At 57.4% G+C, this 14836-nt stretch overlaps 5 protein-coding genes across 5 annotated transcripts; all 5 read left to right on the top strand.

The window, feature by feature from the left end:
- The first annotated feature begins 147 nt into the window (after positions 1 to 147).
- On the top strand, positions 148 to 4840 carry ASPZODRAFT_126643 (hypothetical protein). The gene is made up of 4 exons (XM_022721540.1): positions 148 to 474; positions 577 to 1084; positions 1145 to 4253; positions 4311 to 4840. The coding sequence occupies exons 1-4, from the start codon at positions 346 to 348 to the stop codon at positions 4348 to 4350; spliced, it is 3786 nt and encodes a 1261-aa protein (XP_022585224.1). The 5' UTR covers positions 148 to 345; the 3' UTR covers positions 4351 to 4840.
- Positions 4569 to 5150, top strand: ASPZODRAFT_148154 (hypothetical protein; the record flags this gene model as incomplete). Its single annotated transcript, XM_022725340.1, has 3 exons — positions 4569 to 4596; positions 4641 to 4856; positions 4885 to 5150. The coding sequence occupies 3 exons, from the start codon at positions 4569 to 4571 to the stop codon at positions 5148 to 5150; spliced, it is 510 nt and encodes a 169-aa protein (XP_022585225.1).
- Positions 5151 to 5526: 376 nt separating this feature from the next.
- On the top strand, positions 5527 to 7914 carry ASPZODRAFT_148155 (hypothetical protein; the record flags this gene model as incomplete). Its single annotated transcript, XM_022725341.1, has 4 exons — positions 5527 to 5608; positions 5652 to 5808; positions 5874 to 6594; positions 6649 to 7914. 4 exons carry the CDS (start codon positions 5527 to 5529, stop codon positions 7912 to 7914), a joined length of 2226 nt encoding a protein of 741 aa, XP_022585226.1.
- A 463-nt stretch (positions 7915 to 8377) lies between these two features.
- ASPZODRAFT_126645 (hypothetical protein) lies at positions 8378 to 9775 on the top strand. The gene is made up of 4 exons (XM_022721541.1): positions 8378 to 8607; positions 8690 to 8705; positions 8790 to 9055; positions 9110 to 9775. Exons 1-4 carry the CDS (start codon positions 8554 to 8556, stop codon positions 9605 to 9607), a joined length of 834 nt encoding a protein of 277 aa, XP_022585227.1. The 5' UTR covers positions 8378 to 8553; the 3' UTR covers positions 9608 to 9775.
- A 332-nt stretch (positions 9776 to 10107) lies between these two features.
- ASPZODRAFT_86279 (hypothetical protein) lies at positions 10108 to 14788 on the top strand (the record flags this gene model as incomplete). Its single annotated transcript, XM_022730274.1, has 5 exons — positions 10108 to 10455; positions 10503 to 10752; positions 10799 to 10946; positions 11017 to 13204; positions 13286 to 14788. Exons 1-5 carry the CDS (start codon positions 10363 to 10365, stop codon positions 14786 to 14788), a joined length of 4182 nt encoding a protein of 1393 aa, XP_022585228.1. The 5' UTR covers positions 10108 to 10362.
- Positions 14789 to 14836: the final 48 nt, after the last annotated feature.

Raw genomic sequence — 14836 nt, forward strand, 5'->3', positions numbered from 1 at the left:
ATACTATTTAATAGGCAAACCTATGCTCATAGACTACATAATGCTTCACTAGCGGTCAGTATGGCTACCCAATACTAGTCATTCTTAGCAGTCTCTATTATTGTTACTCTTCTATTACTTCTATTACTTCTATTGCAGCCTAGACAGACAAAATATGAAGCTATTGAATACGACTACTATTAAGACATTGTGTGATTGTGCAATCGTCTGATTTCTTCTTTTTGATTTAAATAATTATTATAATAAAATCTTCAATATATACCTGGTAAAAGAATTATTCTCTATTCTTCAATCTATTCTCTTTCTTTGTTGTACTTCTCCTTATCCGAACTCTCCCAACCTCCGATGATCTTCCTCTCGCTCGACCTCCTCCTCTCCCTTCTCTTCTTCCTACACCACCTCATTCATTTCTCTCTTTCCTTCATCTCTCTTGCTCTTTTTCTTTTCGTCTTTCCATTCGTGGCCATGTTTCAGGTACGCCTGACTGATCTGTTCTCTCCATCTCTGCTTTGCTGTCCTCTCGAGTACTCGGTTAAGCTACGTACTACGTACTACGTTACTAATTAATCACTCCAGCGCCTCCGTGAGGCCATCGACTCTCGGATCGCAGAGGAACAGGCCCGTCAGAAATCCGTCCAGGATAATCTCGCCCGTTCCAACTCCGCCCGCAGACCGACCGGTGCTGCCGCCGCGTCTTCCCCCGGTCGCCGCCTGTCGCAAAGAAATCCTGCTACCACCGCCCCCGTACGAGGGCCGGATCCTAATGACTTCGAGGCGGAGTTTGCCATCGGCGATGATGATACGTCTATTCGCTCGGTAACTCCTCGTCTAGAGCTGGCTGGTGGTGCGAGTGCTGGTGATAATGGTTCGGAGGTGACGGAAGAGACCACAACAACAGATGACGCAGATGAGAACCCGTCGACCGGGGATTCAGCCCCTGACAAGGAGTCGACGGCGACGACTCCTGATCCGATAGATACGAAGCAGTCAGAGGCCAAGCCAGAGACGCCGAGACAGCCCGACATGCCCGTGGAGATCAAAGCGAAACTACGCAAGTTGGAGCGAATGGAGTCGAAATACAACGGTGTGTGTTGTAGGTTCTATGATGTGTATGACGCTCTACTAATTTTTTTTTTTTTTTTAGAGCTCCTCCGTGCCTATCGAGTCGCCCATGCCCGTGTTCTCTCCATTGAACCCTTTGAAGCTGCCCTGCGCGAAAACACCCCGTTGACCTCCATCGCCGACCCCAAGGCGCTGACCGAATACCTCAACCAGATCTCTCTCAAGGGAGACTTGGTCCTTGATGAACTCAAACGCGTCACCACCGACCGCGACGACTGCAAGAAGAAGCTGGAGGAGGCCCGCAGCTCCGCCAAGGAAGCCTGGGACGAGGTCGCCAATCTCAAACGGCAAAGGACAGCCGATGACGAGGCCGCCGCTCCCACCAGCATCGATACCAAGAAGTCCTCCGCCCTCGACGCCGAGAAAGCGGTTATCAGCCGCCCCGTCTCTCCCGAAGTGTCTGTGAAATCACCGCCCCCGGGATCGACGACAGCCAGCAGACTCGCGGGCATCTTCGCCGCGAAACAGACCCAAGCCAAATCCCCGGACCCGGAAACCGGGGCCAGCGAGGAGTTCTTCTCCTTTGACAGCGAAATCCCTCGTCTTGAGGCCGAGCTGAAGGAGCGGCAAGAGGAAGTCCTCACGCTGAAAGCTCAGGTCGACACCTTCCGGCGCGATCTCTCCGTCGCCCGTGAATCAACCGAAGGCATGGTCCAGAACCTCGAGTCCGCCACACGCGAACTGGTCGAGCTGCGAGACGCCAAGGACCGGACCTCGGCAGAAATCGAGGGCCTGCAGTCCAAACTTGCAGACGCCCAGGCCGCTGTAGCCAAGACCGAATCTGAAATGGCACAGCTCCAGGCCCGGCTCAACGAGAAGACGGCCGAGATTGAGCGGTTGAAGGCGAGGGAGACGGAGCAGACCGCGGGGGAGGACCTTCAAAAGCAGCTCGAAGAGGCACGCTCGGCAAAGGAGACGGGCGAGAAGCGTCTGCAGGTCCTCCAGAACCTGGTGACCACCCTGCGTGCCCAGGTCACCGATACCCAGTCCGTCGTCACCGACCTGCAGTCCCAGGTTGGTGAAAAGACGGCCCAGCTCGGAACGGTGCAGGGCATCGTGGATTTCGTCGACACTCATCTCCAGGAGAACCCTGCCTGGTCGTCCGCCAAGGAGAAGCTGGCCAACGGGGAGACGGCTGACTTTGAAGCCATCCGCAACAGCTTGGTGGTGGTGCCGGAGGTCGCCCAGAAAGAGACCACCACCGAAGCTGCGCAAGAGCCTGCCACTCAGGCTCCGAAAAATACTACATCAGCTGGTGGAACAGGCGGTGGCGGCAAAAACAAGAAGAAGAACAAGAAGAAGAAGAACCAGGGCGGCAAGCCTGCCGAGGAGACCAGCCAAGCGGCAAGCGTGGCAGCTTCGGAGGAGCCGGTCAAGACGGAGAACAATAGCGATCCGGCTGTCTTGCAGCGCGTGACGGAGCTTGAGCAGCAGATCGAGGCCCTGACGACGCAAGTCCAGGAGAAAGAGGCGGCGATCGATCGGCTGAGCGCGAAGCTAAAGGGTGAAGAGGATCTGAAGGAGGAGATCGAGTCACTGCGCGATGAAGTGCTGCATCTGGGTCAAGAAACCGTCGAGGGCAAGGACCGGATCAAGGAGCTGCAGGCGCAGAAGACGGCCCTGGACGAAACGGTGGCGAAGCTGGAGCACGAGCTGGCGGAGGTGCGGACGCGGTCCGCGACGAGCACGGCCGACTCGGAGAAGCTGCACCGCGACCTGCGGGCGGAGTTTGAGACGCTGCAGACGCAGGCAGCAACGCTCGAGACCGACCTGTCAGCAGCGCAGCAGCTGGCGGCGATGCGGTTCAAGGACCTGACGGAGCTGCGGGAGACGATGCAGCGGCTGCAGCCCGAGCTGCGGACGCTGCGCAGCGACTCGGCGGCGCTGAAGACAAGCAAGGAGACGCTGGCGGCGCAGACGACGCAGCTCAAGAGCCTCGAGGCGAAGCATGACGAGGTGCGCGCGGCCCTGCAGCGGGCGCAGACCGCACTGGCCGACCGGATGAGCGAGGTCAAGACGCTAAACGCGAAGATCCGGCAGGAGACGGAGCGGCGGCTGCAGATCGAAGAGGCGCTGACGGTGGCGCAGTCGGACCTGCGGTTCAGCGAGGGCAAGAAGCAGGAGGCCGTGGAGGCGCGTGAGACGGCGGCAGCGAGCCTGGCGCGGGCGCAGGAGGAGCTGAAGGCCGCCCGGGCGACGGTGCGCGAGCAGGAAGCCCGGGCGGCGCAGGTGCAGCGCGAGACGGACAATCTGCGCGAGGAGATCAGCCTGAAGACGGCGCAGCACGCGAGCGCGCAGAGTCTGATGAGCAGCCTGCGCGACCAGACGGCGGAAATGGCGACGCAGACGCGCGAGGCGCGCGAGCGGTGCGCCAGTCTCGACGAGGAGCTGGCCGACGCCCACCGACTCCTCACCGAGCGGACGCGCGAGGCGGAGACCATGCGCCGGCTGCTGAGTGAGGTCGAGGGTCGCGCGGAGGCCAAGGCGCGCGAGTTCCGCGAACGCATGGAGGCGGCGATCGAGGAGCGCGATCGCGCCGAGGACGAGGCCAGCAGTGCAGGAAGACGCCGAGCCCGCGAGCTGGAAGAGTTAAAGGCGCAGGTGCGGGAGTCGGCGCGTGCCCTCCGCTCGGCAGAGGAGGACCGCGACGAGCTGGCGCAAGCCCAGCAGGAGTGGAAGCGGCGACGCGACGAGCTCCAAGCCCAAGCCGAACAGACGGCCACGGAGCAGCGCGAGGTTCGCGCCGCCCTGGCGCAGCTGCGTGAAAGCCTCGACGCCAGCGAGGCCCAGGTGCGCACGCTGGACGGCGAGCGCGCGGAGCTCCGTCGCGCCCTCGAGGAGACCAGCGCGCGGGTCGACAAGCTGCGCAAGGCGAACAAGACCCTCACGGAGAACCACTCGCGGTCTGTCTCGGCGTCGCTCTCGGGCTCCAAGACCGCCAGCCGTTCCTCGCTCGATCGAACGAGAACTGCCTCCCCTGTGCCGAGGGAAAGGCCAGCCACCCCTACTACGGCAGGGGGAATCGACTATATCTACCTGAAGAACGTGCTGCTGCAGTTTCTCGAGCAGAAGGATAAGAACCACCAGAAGCAGCTGATTCCCGTGTTGGCCATGCTGCTGCATTTTGATCGGTAAGTCTATCCATCTACATGTAGCACTGCTATAACTCTATACTAACTCTCTACTAGAACGGATGAGCAAAAGTGGATGGCGGCAATCACCAAGTAACGCATGTATTATATGTAAATACTGTACCTACTACCTCCCATATTTATACCAGTAGAGTAATTCCATCGAGTCCCTACCTATACTTACTATCTACTTCTACCAGTAGTAATTCCATCGGGGTCAGATTCGGGTTAGTGTTGCTTAGTATACTGCATATATATACCTACCTATTGACGAAGCATGGAGCAATCATAAATCATATCATAATCGAACTTCCAATGTCCATCCGTCTCGCCAGAGCAGAAGGTAAGTCGTTGCTGTCCCAATACTCTACTTTCTACTTATAGCAGATGTCCCTATCATCCTCGAGTTCATCCGTGGACTAGCCGAGTACGAAGACGCCCTCGAGGAAGTCATCGCTACGGAGAAATCCCTTCTCGAAACCCTTTCATTCGATACATCTCCTACATCTCCTACTTCTACAAACAGCCACAAGAACATCTACACCGCGCTCATCACGCCCGTCAATGAAACCGTCCCCGTCGGGATGGCCCTGTACTTCTACAGTTACTCCACCTGGCGCTCCGCCTCCAGGCATATACCTTGAAGATCTGTATATCCAGCCCTCTGCCCGACGGAGCGGGTACGGTCTGCGTCTTCTGGAGTTCCTTGCGGGACAGGTTATGGCCGTGCGAGGGGTGCGTCTTGAATGGAGTGTTCTGCGGGCGAGTCGGTCGGGGCTGGCGTTCTATGAGAGCGAGAGGGTGGGGGCGAAACGGTTGGAGGAGTGGGTGGGGATGGTGGTTGAGGGAGATGCCTTGGAGAGGTTGGCAAGACAGAGAGTAGAGAGAAGAGAGTAGAGAGAGAGAGAGAAGAGAGATAGAGAGAGAGAGAGAGAAGAGAAGTGGTGATAGAAGGAAGTTACGGATGGTTGATGAGGATAGTCATGTGATGTCATGTCATGTCATGTGATGTCATGTGATGTCATGTCATGTCATGTGATGTCATGTGATGTAGAATAGTCATGTGATATATCATGTGATATCACATGATGAGACATCACATGACTCATGACATCACAATTTCACAAATAGGGCTAGCCCTGCGTCGTCATCAGCTCAGCTCAACAAGCAACAAGGAAGGCACAAGTTCTCTATCCAACAGATATTCTGATAATCTCCTCTCTTGTTCATACCCAGCTGCTGTCTCCTGTCTAGCTCTGGTTCTTCAGCGGACATGGCCGCCAATACGTTGAAGGACAACTTCCACGTTGACTACGTCATCCGCTATCGCTATGGAGGTAACACAGCATCCGCCTGTTCTTCTCATATAGTTCTCCGTAAGACAGACTGACAGACAAGGCAACTCTACAGAATCCGTTGGCAAACTGGAAACCCTCCTCCGGACGCTAGCAAAGACCGGGCTACAGACCCAGGTCCGTCAGGGTGATGAGTCGACGCTGCTGGTTTTTGTGCGGGCGACGGACCAGAGCCTCCGCCGGGCGGTATATCAATCTCGGTGGGAAAGAAGATCATTCAAAACAAAACGAAAAGAAAAGAAAGAGAGAATTGCTAACAAAGTAGTGTTCGCGACTGGCTGTATGGGGTCCGCAACTCCGAACCCGACCCGACGGGCGACAATGAGGTCCTCAGCGAGGCGGAGCGTCTGCGCGTCATCCACCACATGCTGATTCTCCCCCGCGACGAGGGAGGCGCTGGGATCACGCCGGACCACGGTGAGTGGAAGGACGTGGTGGCCCTGTTCCCCTTGCACGACGAGGCGGTGAACAAGAAATGGATCAAGGAGTGGTCGCAGAAGACGTTTCTCTCGCCCGAAGACCTGGACCAGATCCGGAACAAGTTCGGCGAGGATGTGGGATTCTACTTTGCCTTCCTGCAGTCCTATTTCCGCTTCCTGGTGTTTCCCGCCCTGTTCGGCTTTGCCTGCTGGATGCTGCTGGGGTCCTATTCCGTCATCTACACGGCCATCAACTGTCTGTGGGGCATCGTCTTCATCGAGTACTGGAAGCGTTCCGAGGTCGATCTCGGCTACCGCTGGCAAACCAGGGGGGTCTCAGCTGTGCGGATGACGCGACGCGAGTTTCGTCCAGAGAGTCAGGTCCGAGATGAGCACACGGGCGAACTGTGCGGCGTGTTCCCGGCCTCGAAACGTATCTATCGCCAGCTACTGCAGATCCCGTTTGCCCTGGTGGCTGCCGTCGGTCTGGGCATCATCATCGCCACCTGCTTTGCCATTGAGATTTTCATTTCCGAAGTCTATAACGGGCCGTTGAAAACCTACCTGGTACTCTCTCTCTCTCTCTCTCTCTCTCTCTGTTGCATTGCTGATTCATGATAGGTCTTCATCCCCACTATTCTGCTCTCCTCGCTGGTCCCCACAATGAGTGCGGTGCTGCTGACCGTGGCAACCCGGCTGAACGAGTACGAAAACTACGAAACGCAAGACGCGTACCACACCGCGCTGACGCAGAAGATCTTCGTCATCAACTTCATCACTTCGTACCTGCCCATCTGCCTGACGGCGTTTGTCTACGTGCCGTATGCCGACCGGATCGTGCCGTACCTCGACGTCTTCCGGCTGACCGTGCGACCGTTTGTTTCTAAGGAGCACGCGAGCGCCGCGCGCGCCGACTTTAGCATCGACCCGGCGCGCCTGCGCAACCAGGTGATCTACTTCACCGTCACGGCGCAGATTGTGGGGTTTGCCATGGAGACCATCGTTCCGTACGTCAAGCAGCACCTGCTGCGGGAATACAAGGCGTACCGCAAGAACAACCAAAGTAACGGGAATGGCGACTCGAGCGAGAAGACAGTTGCATACGACGACCCCGCCGAGGAGGTGCAGTTCCTCACGCGCGTGCGCAACGAGGCCGACCTCCCCGCGTATGAGGTCACGGACGACTTCCGCGAGATGTGCATCCAGTTCGGGTATCTGGCGCTGTTCTCGCCGACGTGGCCGCTCGTCCCGGTCTCGTTCCTGATCAACAACTGGGTCGAGCTGCGGTCGGACTTTTTCAAGATCTGCATCGAGTGCCGCCGTCCTGTACCGCAACGGTGCGACACCATCGGGCCCTGGCTGGACAGTCTCGGCTTTCTGGCGTGGGTGGGCAGTCTGAGCAGCGCGGCACTCGTCCATCTCTTCCGGAATGGCGTCGTGGCCGGGACGCCTCCCGATATCTCCCCCAAGGGTCTTAACAACAACAACAAGGGAATCGAGGACATCTCCGGCTGGGCCCTGCTTTTGACTCTGTTCTGCTCCGAACATCTCTACCTGGCTGTGCGGTACGCCGTGCGGGCCGCGATGGACAAGTTCGAGCCGCCGAATGCCCGTCGGGAGCGGGCCGCGCGGTACGTCATGCGCAAGCGACTCATCGAGTCCTCGCTGAACAGCAACCCCGACACTCCTCCGGGGGAGACGAGTACCGAAGGTCTCGAGGACCAGATCACCCCAGCCTCCCTCGAGGCCGACGCACGCGACGCATCCCTCCACGACACCGACCCGACGGAGAAGTTCTGGACGCACCAGCGCGGATGGCGGGAGAGCGCGCAGATCGGGGCTCGCATCATGGCGCAGGGGGTGCAGGAAGCCAAGAAGGAGAAATAGAACGCTGTCGTCTGACTGTGCATAAGCCATAACGATGCATATAACCATGCATAAGTTCGCTTGCTCAGGATTAGTCATCGGAGTTAATTACCCTCTTGAGTGACCGACGGAGTTTCCGCAAACGGCCAAGTGGCAATGACGTCTGATGAGTCATTAATGACAAATCGCCCTTTCAATACGGTAACAGTCAATACCTGGTCAACGCACAGAAGATATTCTAGTACCTTGCTGCCTTCTATGAATATAGTATGAGTCTATAAATAAGAAATACAGCTGTTAGCACAAAATAATGTACCTATTACCTGCCAATAGACATGGTACTCGTATACTCAGTAAAGAGGCACCTAGGTAAGGTAAGGTAACTACTACATACTACCTCCCCGTACCACATACGGTAAAATACACAACATAACATATAAAGACCGGCACGCGCTGCTTACGCGATCACTTCCCCTCGTCCTTTAGTCACCAGCTTACCTCATATGCCCTCGCATCCTGGACTTCCAGGCCTACCGTTTCGACCGCGACAGCGCGAATAGCTATTGAGAGGGTGTGTCTGTCTGTGACTCTGGAGAGCCCACGCCTTTCTGCTTCTCTATATACTTTTCCTTTTCCCCAGCTCCCCCGCCGCGTGGTTCTATGCAGCCCGCTCTGGCCCCCGCGCCGCATCCCAGTATGCAATCCTCTGCTCAGGTAAGCCCTTTGTCATCCTCTTTCTCCAAGACCAGGAACTCTGTTCGTTCGCTTTGACAAAACCCATTCTCATCATGATCAGGACCATGCCGACCAGGGTGAGTGACGAATCGAGCCCGGAGACAGATACCCCCCCCCCAAGCGCCTGCTTCTGAACGCCCCCCCTTTCTAACCGTCCCTAGTCCTTCACGACCAGCTGCTGGCAGCTCAGCAGCATTTGGCCGCCCACGCGCCCGCGCGTGGGCAGGGCCAGCCGCCACCGCAGCATCTGCAGCCGGCAGCGCCCTCGCGCGACCCGGCGAACAATAACATCGATCCGGCCATCGCGGGGACGGCCATCATGAGCGCGCCCCAGTCGGTCGAGCCGGACGGGGGGCAGGACCCCAAGACGTACGGGAAACGGCCGCTCTCGACTTCGAAGCGGGCCGCGCAGAACAGAGCTGCTCAGGTAGGGAGAAGAAATTAAAAAAAAATGGAGGAAAAAAAAATGCTGATGAAGTAGAGAGCCTTCCGGCAACGCAAAGAAACGTACATCCGCAAGCTGGAAGAACAGTGCAAGGAGTTTGAACGGATCAACGAGAGCAACAAGGCGTTGCAGGCCGAGAACTACCAGCTGCGCGAGTACATCATCAACCTGCAGTCCCGCCTTCTCGACTCGCAGGGCGAAGTGCCCGAGCTGCCTTCCAACATCGACCTGAGCCAGCCGCGCCAGGATGCCCAGCCCGCGACCACTGCCCAGGGAGGAGCTGCCGCCCAGACGGCCGCCTCGGCGGGCTCCCCCGGGCAGGCTGCTGCTGGGGCTGCTGCCTCGGCCTCCGCGGCTGGCGAGGATCTGCATTCGCTCAACCGTATCGCCGTCGCCGGCCTGGGCATGCGCAAGCACCCGCACGACGAGGCGTACCTGGGCAACGGCTTCACCAAGAGGCTGCGCAGCGAGGAGCATCCCGGCGATGCGGAGGCCAAGCAGGAGCCTCCCCACGGGCTGCCCATTGTGACATAAGATGCCGGAGGCTGTCATCTCGAATCTCCTTTCCTTTTATCAGGGTTACAACCGGGGAATCAGCTGTTCCTCTTCTTTCTTCTCTTTGGTGTTGGCGCTTGGTGGTGTTTGTTCTCCGTTCCTCTCCAGCTGAGCTGTATCTTAGCATCTTAGTTTTTTTTTTTTTTTCTTCTTGTCTTTTTTCCTCAGTAGTCTTACTTACATCTAGTAGTCCTCTCAATATTATTCTGATGATCCTTGTACTCTGTATATTTTTGTAGTATTTGTTCCCTGGGCTGAACTAATCAACAATCAACCCCACCATTTTCTCTCTTCACTTCCTCCCTCTTTCGCCCTCACCTTCTCTCCTCCCTCTGTCTTCCAATGTGATCGTATTGCAGGCAGTCCCTATCTGTTTTCTTTTTGACGTCTTTTGTCTCTCGTTTTGTATTGTTCTTGGTTCTTTCACCATTGTGTGCTTCTTTCGCTTGCAGTCCTTCGAAATGCTCTCCTACCGGCCTCGAGATTACCAGCTCGAGATGCTCGAGGCGAGTCTCAAGGAGAACATCATCGTGGCGGTATGGATCCCTTCATAGACTCTATCTGAACCCTCTCTCTGTTGACCTCTGCTGACCGTTCGTTCTAGATGGAGACGGGGAGTGGAAAGACGCATGTGTACGTCAGTTTCAGCCCGTGGAAACATCATCATCATCATCACCACCACCATCAATATTAAGACTCAAGATTCATCATTTTTATAATTTGTGTGATGGTCTATGTCATGGCCAAAGCGGTCCCTCGAAAATACTGATCGGAACAGGGCTGTGTTGCGCATTCTCGCCGAGTTGGAGAGATCGCTTCCAGACAGGGTACTTCCCAACAATCAGAAAAAAGAAAAAAGAACTAATGGTTCGAGATGATCTGGTTCCTCGCCCCCACCGTCGCCCTTTGTAACCAGCAACATGATGTTCTCGCCGCCCATCTCCCCGTCAAGATCCGCCTGCTCACCGGCGCCGACAACGTCGACCGCTGGACAGAGCAGGCCGTCTGGGACGCGGTGCTGGACGGCGTGAGGGTCGTTGTCTCGACCTTTGCTGTCCTCACAGATGCCATGGGCCATGGCTTCGTGAAGACAGGGCAGCTTGCGTTGCTGATCTTTGACGAGGGTATGTTCGGGGGTACATTCTTTAAAGAGAAAACTGACTTGGCTAGCACACCATTGCACGAAGCGTAGTCCTGCCAACAAGATAATGCAGGATTTTTACCATCCAGCCCGTCTGAAATACGGGTCGGATGCTGTCCCACGCATTCTGGGTCTCAGTGCCAGTCCTGTCTTGCGCTCGAACCCGGCGGACTTGCGGTAATAGTTCCATATCAATACTGATATCTCCCATGTGCATATTTCGCTAATATATATATATATATATCAGTATCATCGAGTCAAACCTTCATGCGGTATGTAGGACCCCGCGCATGCACCGTGCCGAGTTGGCCAGGTATACGCATCGTCCACGTCTGCATCGAGTTTGGTTCAAGCGGACGGAAGACTCCGATCTGACACAGGCCAACGAGACGCTCAGAGCCCTGCTGCACGCGTGGGAAACGCTGGAGGAGGGATACGATCCCTCCGTCAAGCAGATGAAAGGGTTCGACGAGCTGAAACGCTTCGTCGACCGCAGCCGACACGTCTTTGACGAGCTCGGCGACTGGGCGGCCGAGTATTTCATTCAGTCTTCCATCGCACAGTTCCGCGCCCGGTTTCGTGATGCCTGTATGTCACAAGACGGCAGTCCAGACGATGAGGCAACCTCCATCGCTACCTTTCTCTCCAGGATCCCTTCTTCTTCTTCTTCTTCTTCTTCTTCTTCTCCTTCTATTCTCGACCTCAGTGTGGAGCAGGATTTGCTCCCCGTCTGCTCCAAGATGGAGTCGCTGATCGCCTTCCTCAACCATTCCTATACACCCGACTTCTCCGGCCTTATCTTCGTCACCCGCCGGGCCACCGTGGCTGTCATGGCCACGATTCTGGCTCTGGACCCCCGGACGCGTGACCGGTTCCGCTGCGCCCCCTGCGTCGGATGGGCCAGTACTGGTAGTACCGGTGGCAAAAAGGATTCCCTGCTAGACGAGCTGCTGGATATCCAGACCCAGCGCGATACTCTGGCCGATTTCCGCGCGGGGCGTAAGAATCTGCTCGTGGCGACCAGCGTGCTCGAGGAAGGAATCGACGTCAGCGCCTGTAGCCTGGTCATCTGCTACGACAAACCGGCCAACCTCAAGTCCTTTGTCCAGCGACGCGGCCGTGCCCGCCAGCAGCGCTCGACGTTCGTCCTCATGACGGAGATCGACGACCCTTCCCCGGAGCTGCGCCGCTTCACGGACCTCGAGCGCATCATGATCCAGACCTACCAGGATGACCAGCGCCGGCTAGAGGAGGCCCGCGGCATCGAGGCGCTGGATGAAGCAATGCCTGATACCCTCCGGCTTCGAGTCGAGTCGACGGGGGCCCTCTTGACTGCCGACACGGCCATCGCTCACCTACATCACTTCTGCGCCGTCTTGCCGCACGAGCCCTACGCCGACACTCGGCCAGTCTTCTCCTTCACCGCCGCCATGGGCATGGCTGATGATGAGACCGCTCTATTGAATGGCACCGTCATCCTGCCAAACTGCGTCGACCCGGCCATCCGGAGGGCGACGGGCTCCGGTTGGTGGCGGACAGAGCGTGCTGCCATGAAAGACGCCGCTTTCCAGGCATACAAAGCGCTCTACATTGCGGGCTTGGTTAACGAACATCTCCTACCCTTGACAAAGAAACGGGAGCTTCGCAGTAGTGGTGGCGGTGGTGGGGGTGACGACGACGATACTACCGACCATGATTCACACGAGGAGAGTCTGCCCTCCACGCTGGAGGTTTCCGGCCAGCTAGATCCCTGGGTTGGACTTGCGCACGCCTGGTCCGCACCGGACATCCATCGCAGCCTGGTAACGATCCGGAAGAAGCCGGTCATCGATGGGCCTGCAACGGAAGACATGTCCTTGATACTTACCACCCCACTGGCAATGCCGAGCGTGGAACCCTTAACGCTCTACTGGGATGCCGAGAGCACCTTCGAGGTGAGCATCGAGACAGACGCCCAGCAAGAGCCACCAGTAGCAGCTCCAGCGGTGGGTGGCAGCATGCTCTCCGCCGACGAGGTGACAACTCTCCGCGAGATCACGGCCGTCTACATCCACGCGCCGCACTCGAACCCGCCGTACACGGAAAATGACTTTGTCGCGCTTTTTCACCCGCAGATGCCGACCGACCAGTTGCCCGCCTGGCTGCACTCGGTCCAGGGGAGGCGTCCTGCCGTGGAGGCGTATCGTCTATCGTTGCACCCGCAGAGTATGGGTCTTGTACGCGACAAGGTGCGCTACGACGCGCCGCATGTCTTCAAACAGTGGCACGTAGACATGGACGATGCATCCCTTGAGGTGGAATGCTATAAGCTGTCTCCACGGCGGAACCTCTTGCACCCGCTGCCTCCTTTTTCGCCTCTCCCCCCTTCTTCTCCCAGATCGTCGTCTTCGCCTCCTCCGTCTTCCTCGTCTTCGTCTTCTCCAGATGTGGAAGATGTCTCTACCGAGGCAGCCGAAGCTAACGAGGCTACTGAGGAGGCAGTTCAAGACAAACGCACTTACCTCTTCTCTGCAAAGACATGCACCGTCGATCGACTCCCCGCCGACCAGGCGCTGATCGGCCTGTTCATCCCCGCCGTGCTCGACCAGCTGGAGGCCGCCCTGCTGGCAACTCGGTTACGCAGGACGGTCCTTCGCGACATCCCCTTTGCGACGAACCGCCACATCCTCACCGCCATCACCGCGCCCTCCGCACAGACGCGCACGCACTACCAGCGCTACGAGTTCTTCGGCGACTCGGTCCTCAAGTTCGCGGTCTCGTCCCATCTGTTCGTCCGCCAGCCGACCTGGCACGAGGGGTACCTGTCCGAAGGACGGGACGCAATCGTCAAGAACAACAGGCTGACGCGCGTTGCTCTACGGACGGGCCTCGACGCCTTCATCATCACCAAGGCGTTTACCCCGAGAAAGTGGCGGGCGCCACTCATCAGCCGATGCATTAACCCTCCCGACAATGACGCGGTGGCGGTGCCTCCTAGTAAACGCTCCATGTCGGCCAAAGTCCTCGCCGACGTCGTCGAGGCCCTCATCGGGGCGGCCTACTTCGAAGGCGGCCACGACATGGCCCGCCTCTGCATCCACACCTTTCTCCCCGAGGTACCGACCACGCGCGCCGATTTCAGCCGGCATCGAAACAAGAAGGGCTCCAATACGACGATGACGCCCATGCCGAGGAACCACCTGCTCACCCCCGAGCTGAAGGAGCACATCGGGTACACCTTTCGCGACGAGTCTCTCCTCCTCGAAGCCCTGACGCATCCCTCGTGCGAATACGACGAGACCACTCAGTCGTACCAACGGCTCGAGTTCCTAGGCGACGCCGTGCTGGACATGGTCGTCGCGGGTGTGTTGGCTCGACATGGGGGTGCCTATTCCCCACACGAGATGACGACCATCAAACATGCTCTCGTCAATGCGAATTTGCTCGCTTTCTTCTGCATGGAGTTTGCTCGCGGCCCTACCCCTGCAAATGCAGCTTCCACGACTACTACCGAGACAATATCTCTCTGGCGCTTCATGCGCAGCCAGGGCACAGATCTAAGAGTCTCCCGCGACGCCTGTCTCCTCCGCCACGCCGAGCTACGGGCCTCCATCCTGGCCGCCCTGCACTCCGGAAACATGTACCCATGGGAACCCCTTGCGCGCCTCAACGCCGACAAGTTCTTCTCCGACCTGATCGAGAGCATGATCGGGGCCATCTTCGTGGATTCGGAGGGTGACCTGGCAGTGTGTGAAGCGTTTATCGCCCGGCTAGGCCTCCTCGATTATCTGGCTAGGATTTTAAATGCGGCAGATCCCGTGGGCGTCATACACCCGCGCGCTATCGTCCAGAAGCTCGCCAAGAGTCAATCGGTGCAGTATCTTGTCCAGCGGGTGGAGAGGAAGGCCGGAACCGTCGTCGCAGCCACGTATACATGTCGTGTCTTGCTTGGGGGGGAACAGGTTGTCTTCGTGGACGGGTGTGGGAGTAGTGAAGAGGCGGAAGTCAGGGCTGCTAACCTCGCCATGGCTTCTTTCTAACAATATATATTTCATGACTTATGATTGATGTGAATACTGAATAACATA

Source organism: Penicilliopsis zonata, assembly GCF_001890105.1.
Source record: "Penicilliopsis zonata CBS 506.65 unplaced genomic scaffold ASPZOscaffold_1, whole genome shotgun sequence".
NCBI classification, from domain to species: domain Eukaryota; kingdom Fungi; phylum Ascomycota; class Eurotiomycetes; order Eurotiales; family Aspergillaceae; genus Penicilliopsis; species Penicilliopsis zonata.